Source organism: Corvus hawaiiensis, chromosome 1, assembly GCF_020740725.1.
Source record: "Corvus hawaiiensis isolate bCorHaw1 chromosome 1, bCorHaw1.pri.cur, whole genome shotgun sequence".
In the NCBI taxonomy this organism is placed as follows: Eukaryota; Metazoa; Chordata; class Aves; order Passeriformes; family Corvidae; genus Corvus; species Corvus hawaiiensis.
This window is the reverse complement of record NC_063213.1, coordinates 13,836,747-13,849,608: the sequence shown is the minus strand read 5'-3', so window position 1 is coordinate 13,849,608 and position 12,862 is coordinate 13,836,747. Positions and strand designations below refer to the sequence as shown.

The 12,862-nt window shown below is 38.7% G+C and overlaps 1 protein-coding gene across 22 annotated transcripts in view; it reads right to left on the bottom strand.

The window, feature by feature from the left end:
- PARD3 (par-3 family cell polarity regulator) overlaps positions 1 to 12,862 on the bottom strand; it is a 450,644-nt gene that overhangs the window by 105,884 nt on the left and 331,898 nt on the right. For 17 of the 22 annotated variants that reach the window (XM_048292146.1, XM_048290658.1, XM_048291064.1 and 14 more), the window contains one exon: positions 11,216 to 11,326. The exons of 4 other annotated variants lie outside the window; for them this stretch is intronic. In XM_048292146.1, the coding sequence (XP_048148103.1) occupies positions 11,216 to 11,326 (111 nt within the window). Of the gene's footprint in view, positions 1 to 9,015; positions 9,409 to 11,215; positions 11,327 to 12,862 lie in introns of those variants that run through there. One more of the 22 variants, XM_048292221.1, reaches the window with a different exon arrangement.

Here is a 12,862-nt window from a genome sequence, read left to right as displayed (position 1 = left end):
GAAGAGCAAAGAAAAGGTTGCTCCCCTGCGTGGCAGTGAGGGAAGGATATTGACAGATGATGCTGAGGAGATCTGGTTTTTTTCTTTGCATCTGTCTTCACTGAAATGGTTGACTGCAAGCAGATGACCAGCATAATTGACTACCACCAATAACAAAAATATCTTCAATATACCAGCAAAAAAAGTAGCTAGAAACTGGTTAAGGTAGTTGAACTCCATCTGACACACACACAATTGTCTAAAGTAGCCTCACACTTTTTCAGCAACCAGAAGAACTTTTTGAGGACAGCTAAAACACTAAAGAAAACTAGGAAAAGTCAAATATACCTCAGAGTAGGAGGAGAATGAAATACTCGTGAGTTTAACTTCAATCCCTTCTTAAGTAAACTACTGGTACACACAGAGGAGATAATGGGACAAGCAGTAGCCACCAGAGAGTTATCAAGAACAGATGTGGTCAAGTCAGTCAGATTCCCCTCTAAAACACGGCAAACGGCCTTGTGAACAGAGCAGAAACAGTGTCAGGCTAAGAAAAACAGCTATGGGATGGTTGCAGTTGAACCAGGCTGCTTCTACAGAGTATCTAGAGAATAGGACTCAGCAATTCACAGTCACCAGAATGGACAGATTGAGATATTTTCTATGTGGATCATTCTCTGAATTTACTCAGGGTTTTTCATTATTAATTAGGCCACTATTGAATCTGCAGAAAACCCAAATGAAGGAACTTTGGAGCAAAGGATTAACATTTCAAATGTACTTGAAATACAGAGTAGACTTCAAAAATAGAATTAACTTAAGTAACAGCAACTAGAAGGTAATTTACATCGTTCAAATAACCAATCAATCAATTAAAAGTAGAGAAAAAATCTGTGAGTTGCTTTTTCAGGAATGGATCTGGAAGTTCTACTGGGTAACAGATATGAGTCAGTAACATCAAGCTGTTTGGGAAAGAAAATAAAAGAGAATATAATAGAAAATATAGAGAAAATAATAGGGACATAACAGTAGTCTACAGACACCGGAGGAAAAGAATAATGTGTTAGGTATCTAACTAAAGCAAGACTAACTGAGATTAGATACTGTGAGCAGGGCAACTTCCTAAACAAAAGGCAGTGGAAAAGACGGCCATAGGAAGCTGTAGAGTTTATGTCATTGTAAACTAAAAAAAAAAAACCAAAAACCCAGGATGAAACCAACATCTTGCAGGCATGGCATACCCTGCAGATCCTACCTTGAAAAAGTGACATGATCTCTCTCAAAGATCTGTAATTCTCACCTACATAGAAATTTTACATACATATATTTCCTACATATTGGTTCTACAACAGCTGAGAAATACAACAGGGACTATATTTTTTTTTAAAAAAAGGCTGCCCATCATCTCTAAATTAAAGAAATGTATCTACATAATCAGACAGTCTTAATTTTCTTTCTCCTTCAACAATCACAGCCTATCTGCCAATTAGAATATGTGATAGTACTTACTGTCTCTCTGAAGATCCCCCCTCCTCAAATCAGAAGAGATGCATGAGAATTTCAAAAACGTTTAATGAGCTACAACCCAGGAGGGCTGCAGTTATAAAAAAAAAAAAAAAAAAGGTGAAGGATAAAGGTGATAAGGTGATTACTTTAAGTGCCTTAATATATTAAGACTAGAACATTATGCTCATTTTTATAAGCAGTTATATTAAAGAAGGCTATTAAAGAAGGCTGCAAAATACAAATGAAGACGTAAAGAAATGAAAAAATGCAGGAGAGAAAGTAAATATTATGCATATGAGCAGGTGAAGTGCAAACACCAATTTGAAATCAAGTGACATTGATGAAACTAAAGGAGACATTAAAATTATTTCCTCTAACCTTGTGGAATCTCTCATATATTTCACCCCCACCCTTCCTTATCTCCTGACCTTCTTGATTCACCCTTTGTCTTCCCAAAGTGAAGACATGTCCCCCCAGCAGAGTATCTCAAACCTGCTTTCTTGGACGCTGCAGTGAACAACAGAAAAATCCTTGCTTATTTTGAGTTTAAAAATCTGCAAATTATCTTACTTACACTTCAGTGGAGCTTTCAGCCTACTTTGCAGTTAATAGTCTGCCACATTTCAGGGTGGAGAGTTTGTCTGCTGTGCTTTTTTAAAATATGTTTCAACCAAAGGAGAATGTTTCAGGTACACAGGCACAGGCACTATAGGTGCTTCTGTCTCCAAACAAACACTACCATGGCTGAAATTTTCTGTCCTTATTTTCATGTCTGATCCAAGGATCAGTGACCTCAGCAGTGGAGGATCACGCAAATGAGCAACTGGAGTTACCCTGCTGGGAACCATGTTGCATCAAAGAACATTGCTGTCTGAAAGTAAAATGGAAATTAGTTTTCCTTTTGCGTAAGAAAATTGGCCAGGAAGGCTGATATTTACACCTACAACAACAGGTCCCTGATCATTAGATTACCTTAGCTCTATTCTCTTCTTTAGCTCTTCTGCTAGACTGAAGTAGAAAGGAAGAAGATCATTATATTCAACTACTGCTGAAACATGACTTATTGCTGAAATGCAAGCTCCTGCTTCCATTCCTCCTCACTTTAAGAGCTCTGGTTTCCTCCTCCATGCAGACTTGCTTGGACCATTTCTTCCTGTACATTTCTTTTTTTCACCAACTGGAGAACAATTTCAGAAAGCAGCACTGGTGGGTACTATCTGAATTCTGAAGTTAGATGTGTAAGGAGCAGCTGTTCCCATGTGTGCAAGAAACAAATGACACAGGCATACCACATATCAAATGGTACCATACATCATATGATGAATCAAATCAGTCATTCCCAGATGCTGCAAGCAGCAACTGGAGGTCGAGCTACAACACTGTTATCAGTTGTTTGAGCTGAGCCTATCTACCAGCCATGCTCCTCTAGCTGAAGTCTAGTAAAGTGAGTACAAAATTCTGCTGCTAGCTCTATTTCGGGTCCATTGTTCTGTGTTTCTAGAGTATTATGTATAAAATATCCTAATCCTGAAGTTGGAAAATGAAACAGTATGAAGTATGAAACAGTATGAAGAACAGTATGACAAAAAAATGCAATGAAAAACCTCACAACAAAGCAAGGATTATGTGAATCTCAAACACTGAAGATGAAAGAAAAGGAAAAGAAAAAAAAAAAACAAAACAAAAAAAACCAAACCAATAAAGAATATAGGTTATAAGTAAATATCTCAGTGCAGGACCCACAAATTCACACCCACAACACCTCTGAGGATTCACTTCTTAAATCTTACTGGGTCACAGAACTGAAAGCACAAATCTATAGCACGGCCAGAAACAGAGCTGGGTGTCTCATAACTCGTAAATGGCTTGTTCTAGTAACTGGTTACAAAACAAAGGTTGCAGACGGGGTGTGGAGGGAGAATCCATCTGCCCGGTACTCTATCATTAGGTGTCTTTCTGGCTAGTCAAATGCTGCTGTATTTAAGGATTAGAAAAAGGAGCAGGATTAGTGCCTTGTTTTACTGTCAAACAGACTCCTGTAGTGCAGTGTGGAAAACCTGAGAGGTTTTGAGTTCAGTTCAATTCAGCAACAGTAAGTTCAGTCAGGTAGTAACTATGGTAATTCTCAAATAAGTCTTTGCTACAGTAACTCTGCCACTAAAGGAGAGTTCATATGACATCAGAGGACATGCTGCTGCCTTAGCCCAAAGTTCTTGGCACTCTAAAGTCAAACATTTTAGTCCAAAGTAAGAGCTGATATGTGTAAGAGAGCACTGAATTTATATGATCTGCAAGAGACCTTAAACTAATTTGTAACACAGAATATTATAAAGACCACCTAAATTATCTTTTTTCAATTTATTGCAAGGGACTTGGCCAGACCTTGCCCAGTGCAATGTGTTGAATCACTAGAGAGAAATAATAGAGAAAATAAACTTTTAGCATGATGTCTTAAAATCTCTATACTTACAGTATGTAGCTAGAGAATATGTGGTGTTTTGTTTAAAAAACTACTCCAGTTATTATTATTCTACAAAGGCTTCAATTTACATATCTCCTGAAGTCAGTATTTTTATGAAGTGGAACTGGCCTGAAATGCTTTTCCAAAGTTCAGTATTCTCATGCTTCACTTCTGTGTTCTCTTCCAAAAATTATTGCCATTGATTTTTTTTTCATATCCTGTACCCTCATCCATTATGTAAAAAAACACTGCCAAAAACAATGCTACAAATCTCAGTGAAACTGAGACAAGCAGACCCCATCACAAAATAAGTCAGAATGAGAAACATATTGCTCTGATTTTCTGATCACCGAGAAATTTTTCCTCTCCTCTGTTACAGGATGGGAAGAAGGTGAAAGTTTTAACAGAAAAACTTTACAAATTACTTATATTCTGAATGCTTGCAGTAATAATCATTTTAGAGGTAACAGTTCTTCTGAAAGCTGTTAAGTGGCATCAAAATACAGCAGCAGCAAAAGTAAAGTTGAACCTTTGAGTTTCTTCAAAAACACAGATAACTCTTAGGCAACATAAGAAACAAAAATCCTTTCCTTATCACAATATGTTGTCTTTTTTCCTTAAAGTAAGATGAAACTGCTTGATAAAAATATTTTGCTTAAGGGGGAAAAAAGTTGGGGTTTTCCAATAAAAATATTATGGTCTCTCTGGGAAATCTGGAAAGACACCAAGAGTGTCCTGCTGTTCAGCCCCCTACTCCATCTGATACTTTAACAGTTCCAGATGGCCTTTACTACAGGATGACCTCCCCTCTATTCTTTTATTATGACCTTTGGGTCACAAATTATCTATAGGATGCTGCTGTCATTCTGTAAGACACTGCTGTACTCTTTCATCTAAAGAATAAAGATGCTTAACATTAAAACTCATCTTTGTTAGGCTGACCTTCCAATGATGATCAAACCAGACAGTTATTCCAATCAATGTCATTGCTGCAGAAAATATGTTTCATTTTTTGCAACACTGACATTAAGAAACTAAGACATGGTTTTAAATCAAATCACTTTTGCAATCCTGCTCGGCTAGAGAGCATAGCCTGTTATACTAATTTAAAATATCAAAAATATTGCTGCAAGAGTTTTGATGAGTTACATTGATTAGAAGGATCTGGTGGGTTTGTTTTTTGTAAATTATTGATGTGGTTTTCATCCAAATGTCATTGATAGGAGGTAATAAAACTTTATGTAGGTTTTATTAATTGTCTTTCTCTATCATCACTAACAGAACACATTGAACTTACATAGGAAAATATAATAAATAGTCCCAATGAACTAAATAAAGTAATAAGGTTAATTTCTTTCCTGCTGTCAGTAAATTCATGTTAGCAGTCTCTCGTCAGCTTGACATCAATTAATGATTTTAATTCCAGACTCTTGTCACAGTGCTCACCACCCTTTCGTCTAATTAAAATGGATGATGCATGATGAAGGGAAAACACAAGACTTCTGTTCTTGTTGTAACATTTCTATTCATTAGTATACTTTTACAACAAAGGGCTTGTGGCTTTAATGGTACTAGAGAAGGATGAAGAGAAGTTTATTACATGTTAGAGATAAAGACCCACATACCCTTAGGAAAATGTAATACAGGAAGCATTTTATGGAATAACCGAATCCTTCAGGGGGGAAAAAAACCCCCAAAACACCGTTATTTTAACTACTAATGAACAGGCAGAATGTTTCCCTCTAAATTTAGAGGGGAAAAAAAATGCGTGAACGACGCCCACTCTACTCGCAGCCTTGTTTACATCCACACAAAAAAGTGCTGTCAGCCTATTTGATTGAGCTCCAAGAGTCACAGCAAACCCGCCGGTGCAGGACAGACGCTGCGCCGCCCTCCCCGCCGTGCGCCGGCAGCACCGGCTCCCCCGGCCGCCCCGCAAGGCTGTCCCCGGCTGACACCGGCGCCGGGCGCGGCCGCACCGAGCGATCCCGGCGGAGCCGAGCCCGCAGCTCCCCCTCCCGGCCCCGCCGCTCCCCAGGCACCTCCCGGCCCGGGCGACTGGCGGCACCCGGGGGACAGCGACGGCGGAATTATGTAAATGTTGCTCCTTTTGTAACCCAGAGGAACAAAAGGTCATGTTTGCCGAAATAGAAAGGGGGGAAACCAGCACAGCAGGAGTTTTCTAGTCCAGACGGGAACTATGCACATGCACGTACCCAGGGCGGTATCGCTCTGCCTTGTTATCTGTCCTCCAGCAAGCAGAGGCTGGGATTGTGCAGCTGCTATTACGGAGCAGAGAGAGCCCCCGGCTCCACAGGCCCCCATCTGACCGCTCTATCGCCCTCCCAGCACCTCCGGAGCCTCTGTCACAGCGCTTCCACCAGCACAACACTTTAATTCTCTCCCAAAAGGTTTCTCCTTATCTCTTCAAGACCGATCCTCCCAACACAGGTGTTTAAGCACTTGATTTTGCATCCATTTCAGTGGAAGTTGAAGAAGAATACAATACTAAGATTAAAACACTTTTATGGTAACACAGAGATTTATAGAACATTAGTAAAGCTCTTAAATCTGTGTATTAACCAAACAGAGAAAATATCCTCTAGACTTTGCTTCCAAGAGGAGGAAGTGCCTCTAGAGGCGGATTACAGCATAAACACTGTTTGCCAACAGATGGATCACGAACTCTGAATCATGAGATTACATGAGAATTGCAACTTTCATCTTTTAAGCATTATCCAGCAGTGAACCATGCTGGATGCAGATGAATTTCTTAAAAACTTCACAAAGAGGTACGTTTAGTTCAGTCCTCTGTTATCTACTACCCAGGTACAAAGAGTAAAGTTGTTCAGGTCAGGGAGAACTTTCTTTGCTAGAAGTCGGTCCAAGGCTGAAGATGGCCAGCACACATGGCCTTGCCGTGTGCCAAGAACTGCATATGCCTGTGCTAGAGAAGGGAAGACCACAGGCAAAGGTTTTGGATTTGCTGATGGTTTATATTTGTAATGAACACAAAGTTGAAATGGAAAGAAAAAGAAAGGGGGGGGGGGGGGGGGGGGGGGGGAAGCAGCCCAAAACAGAGCAGCAAAAAATGAAATTGAAGGAAAAATGCAAGGATGGAAGAGGGAGAAAGAAAGGTATCAGAACCTGCTGTTGGAGGGACATCTCTCTCCAGCAAGGGCCACCAGTAACAACCAGAAGACAAAAGCAGTAGGTTTTCTAAACAGTTCCATCTTCACATCTCCTAAGAGACTACACTAAAGGGCCTTGAAGAACTCAGAAAACATTTCTGCAATCAGGTTGCAGGGTATCAATGGGCACGCTGGCTAAATATTGAGCAAAGCTACTCTGGGAGGCCCTCAAAGACCAGATGTAGAGGGTTTCTAGATTAGAAAGGTCTGTGGGCTTCCAGAGGTTTTGATGCAGCAGCACAGCACAAGGTGACCACCCATATGAACTGATTCTCCTTGGTCACTGACAAAAGTTTCAAAATCTGCTTTTAAGTCTATCCAACACTGCAATGCTTGTGTAAAACTGTAAGCAGTTGGAAGCATCTCTGAAAGCTCAAGATATTCCACGCATCTTCAGTCTGTATAATCCAAGAGGTTTTAGGAAGATATATGCAAACCACAGGTGCATCAGGAGAGTCTGGATTTGATAAAAAACCTTCTACAACAAAACCACAAAGGACGCAGGGCTGCTTTCTCAGCCTGAGTGAATGTAGCATCTCAGTGGTACCCAGTTTGAGCAGTCCAGTGATAGATAGACAAGATGACCACACAGCAAAGAGAGGCCCCAAATTAACATATATGTAAAACAGCTGTGATCTGGCACAGGAGCAGAGCTAACTGAATTTGGTTCTTATTTAGCTTCCTGAAGACTGCAGTATAGACTCTTTCTTAGGAGACTGAAGGCCACATTCAGAAAACCTATTGCCTAATCTTGCCTCGAGTTTTTGACTGGTGCAACTGCTGGAGAGAACCCTTTCTAACAGCACAGCAGAGCCCAGCCAGATTTTCAGATCAGTGCTTGGCAGATACTCAAGGATAATGCAAGCAGACTTGTTTCTGTGCAGTAAACCAGTGTTAAAGCATAGTGACATGAGGCAATGTTCTATGGTCTTGGGTGAACTGTTACTCCAACATTTGGAGCATTTACAAATAGCAAGTATTTACAGAATTTTTCATAAGACTAGTAGGTGGTCTCATCAGGTGACACCCCTAATTGTTCCAGTATTCCTTGTCATTGAAAGCTGGCTGTATTTTCAACTAGATAACTTCATTTTGGGTTCAAATTTACTTTAAGATTGTCAGTAAACATGCACCATATACACATATATATCCAACATATATAGGATGTAGCTTAAGAGAGACACAGCTTAAAAGATACACTCCTTAATCAAAGAATCACAGAATCAAGAAATTATTATTAATAATATATTTATAAAAGGCCATTTTATTAATTTAATCATGGTAAATTGAAGAGCATTAATTTTCTTATTTGTCTCATAATCCATATGAACGCTAGGTTTTAAAGAAAATACTACTGTAAGCACAATACTATTAAAATTATAAAGTAAAGGCATAATAATTCCATAAAATTGTGGGCATGATTGATTCTTTAATGGGCTGTTCACTTGTTCTCTGACCCCTCTAAGGATTTTTGCTCCTAGCCTCTCATACATAGTAAATTCATTAAATCCTACCTATTTCCCCAAAGCATTGCATCATTTTAGAGGTATATAGTATCAAATACCAAGTAAAATAGACCAAGTGAATTGCACTAATAAAAAAATTGAGGAGAAAAAAACCACAGAAAACAAAGTTAAAATAGCAGCCATTATGAGCCAACACTGACAGTAATATTTTACTCTGTCTCCTAGTAAGCATTTTGAGGGATTATTCAGTTAATTTGCAAGAGTACTCTTCATTAACAGCATGTATCTAACATCATTATTTTACAGGATCAAAAGGAAACTCTGCAATCTAACTGCAAAAATATTTCATCTCTGTGGACCAAATCAACATCTGAATTTTTCAGAAACATAAGGAAGCACCTCACACATTTGGTTGCTATTTTATTATCTTTTATTAGTTGTACATGCGACTACCCCAAAGAAGTTGCATTCTCTTATAACACAAAGGAAAGCAAATACACAGGGAAAGAGAGTAATGGGAGGAGAAGAACCCATGTTACTATAACATCAAGCTGTTATGAAGTTCTGGCACATGCATTTTCTGCAGCTTCAGTGAACACATAAAATTGTTTTTATGACACACAAGGAATGAGATTCCAGGAAAGATTCAAATTGGTTAGCATAACTTGATGGACAGGGATTAGGAATTTGCTCCATGCACTGGGGACTATACAAATAATTTCATAATTCTACCTTGGTACCCAGCGTGACTATTGCAACCTCTCTTACATCATCACATGGACAGTCTATACTCTCACCATTCTTACTGAGAGAGACAGAGAGACACAGAGAGACAGAGAGAGAGAGAATGAAGAGAGAGAAAACGTTACTAACTCAGGCATCAAGTCTTTCTTCCTTTTATAAATGTATATGGCTGATTTTCTGGGGACCTAATGTTACTAAGAAACCCTAAGGGCCAGCTGAGGCCCAGCAGCAGCATGTGAAGCCAGGGCACAGTGTGGTGCTTGTCTGGCCAACCATCCCCTGGCCCTGAGCTGGCCAGAGCAACCGAAGCAGCTTTCCATGGCTCTGCACCCCTGGCATGAGCTCTGTGGCTGCTCCATCCATGTGAAGGGAAGTTGGCTGCACAAACACCCTCATCAGTTATTTCCTTCAATTCCAGTCTTCCTCTTTACCATTTAATCTGCAAACATTTTACTTTTAAAAACGGGAATAAATTCAATGACCCTGCCTCACTTTTGTTAAAAAAGAGAAAACAAAAACCAATCAGACTAGTAAAAAACCATCCAGGCACTGTAATCCAGCCACCTTCTGCAATCAGAACGGATGGACAAAGAAAAGAGCAAATTTTTACATCAGTTTATGATAGTATATCTGCTAAAGAGTAAAATATTCCCATGATGTAATCTAAACAGATGGTCACAAATGATAAAGTTTCTGGAGTTTAACAAGTTAAACTAATAAACACACACTCCCAGCCTGCCTTAACTGTACCATAAATCATTCAACGCTAAAAGAACTGAAAGCAAACCATTTTTAGGTTTAACTGAGGAGGCTACACAAGAGTTACTGTGGCTCTCTATTCCATTGAGCTGTTAATGATGAAGCCACCATTCACCAATTTTTGTTCTTATCTGCAGAAGACCAAGGTGCATAGAGATGATGGTTAAAGAGATCATTATGACTAATTAGTGATATCTCCTGTACAAGGACAAGAAAATTTCCCTGCAGAGTTCCTGCATCAATCCTAAATTTATGGCTGAGCATGATTTTTAGATAAATAATTCTAATGTATAGTTCACTTTCACTGCTAAATGTGTCAATCTATTTACCCTTCATAAAACTTTATAAAGTTTGTCTCTTTACTGAAGTGATGTCTACTCAAAGAGGTTGTTTCTCCACTCACATTCCCCAGTATTAGTTAATTGATAACTTAAGCTTCTCAAGATTTTGACTAAATTGATCTGAGAGACACCAGAGCCTAGGCCCCAGATATCTAGGACTACAAGAGACAGGATGAAAAGTAGACTGGAAATATTGAGAAGAGCATATGACATATATATTACATAGTGGTTTTTTTATGTTAAGGGAAGCTGACAAGGAAAAATAGAGGTACTCACCACTCATTTTTACAATTAGCAGTTTAATATACATATCATTCCATAAACAGACTGCATGGCACATAAATAGACTGAACTCCAGTGACAAATATACTGGTAAGTATAATTTTTAGGTTTCTCCTAAATTTATCATTGAAAAATCTAGATATGCAAAACTTTGAAGAAAAATACAAAACATATTTCATTCTATATAAATACTTGTTTTCTGAAAATGTCAATAAAATCAGTTATAGAATATATAGAGAAAGCATTTCATTTTATTACTTCAGTCTCCTCAATAAGAAAGGGAGCTCTGGGTCTATAAAAGATGCTTAACACAGCCAAAGGAGCTGTTCATACTAATGTCAAAAATAAATCCAGCTTTGTCTTGTTATTTAAAGTATATAAACATACCAACATGTGGGAAAATTCATAAGAGAAAATTGAACTTCAGTTATTTAATTTAAAAAACAGACTCTCTCTATCAAGGTTTAAGCAAATACTGAAGTCTACCTCTCCTGTTCTTGCTTCATTCGTATTCTCTCCTCTTCTGAAGTAAGAGCTTCCTGCACTTTTATTTTACCCGTTTTCTCACTCTTGTCATCTTTGCGATGTTTGCCAAACCTGTTAATAACACACAAAAAAAGAATCTAACTTGTGAAATGAACAAAACTGTATTTTCCTTTTCCTATGACAAAGAGAGTTCTCCAAGAAGGGCTGCTGGGAAACCAGGAAGGGAAAGTGCAAAGACCTCAGAATCTCAATTTTCAGTATTTTCAGGCTGCTTCCGGGTTGGGTTTTTTACATGAGGTTTTTTTTTTTTATTTCACTCCCTTTAAAAGTTTATAGAATTCCTCACTGAAGAACAGAACAAACAAAAAACCAGTAATTGTACCACGTTCCTCTTTTATGCCAGGATTTTGGGGTCACTATTCTTAAACAGACAGTCAAACAATGTTTTAGAACACCATCTCTGCCCAAGGACACAGCTCATGTTTGCATTAAGCGAAGGCTTCCCCACATGAACATGAGGGGAGAGGGACCTGCAGGTCTGACAGCTCCCGGGACAGCACTGCACCCCACCCCCTGCAAGGGCCGTTTCACCACACATAGAACATCATTCAAAACTCAATTTATTCTTTTTCAGCACCAGGGGGTTTTTTTAACTCTCTTACTCATGGCTCTTTCCCCAAGGGTGTTCCAGTGTGGAAGGATGAGTGGAGGGATGGAGCTGTCTGGGCTGCCAACCCAGAGTTTGCCCTCTTCACATCTCCTCTTCCCCTCTAAAGGCTACATTTCAAATATATTAGGTTTCTTCCATATTTGCACTGTTTTCTTGAAACTTTCAGGGAGTGAAGAATTTGGCATTTGAGATATTCAGTTATTATTAGGACAAAATTATTCATATTTCTTAAGACATTTCTGACCTATTCTGGAAGTAATGACTTTCGAGTGGAGCGAACCAAACAAACACTTTAATATAACCTTTAAATAGATCTAAACTTCAGACGAAAATTTTCTATTTAAGGCAGAAGGGCTCACATGTATCTGTTAAACAGTATATATACCAATTAAATGTGGCATCATTTATCACACCAAAAGCAGCAAGAATTTTACTCTTTTTATACCAAACACTCATCTGAGAGCTGACTGACACTGTGGCCCTTCACACTCAGGTTCACATCAAAAGTGAAATTAAAGCAGTGAGACTTGTAATCAAACATGTCTAGCAACAGTGCTGACAGGACACCACAAATGCTCACAAACAGTGAAATAAACCACAGACTTCTTAAAGCTTCCTTCTCACCTGTTAATGTAACATCTTTAAAATATTTACAGTTCACCAGGCATTTATAATATTTTCCCATTTGTTCCTTTTGATTCTAGGACAAAGTCATTGTGTGGGATGATAACATACCACACAGAAGCCCTGCAGAATGATTAATTTCTGGTGATTCAGTCAAGAAATATTATTTATATTGTGTAATCATGTTTATGGCTCTTAAGGCAGCTCTTTAAAACCAAAACACAAAAATACAGCATAGGAGCACGTACATAAACTTTAAAGAGTGTGCCTGTTCTCCACACAGATTGCTCATTTCCACAGTAATTCAGGCATCTGAAAACTAAAACTGTTTATTATTACCCACCTGAAAAGGG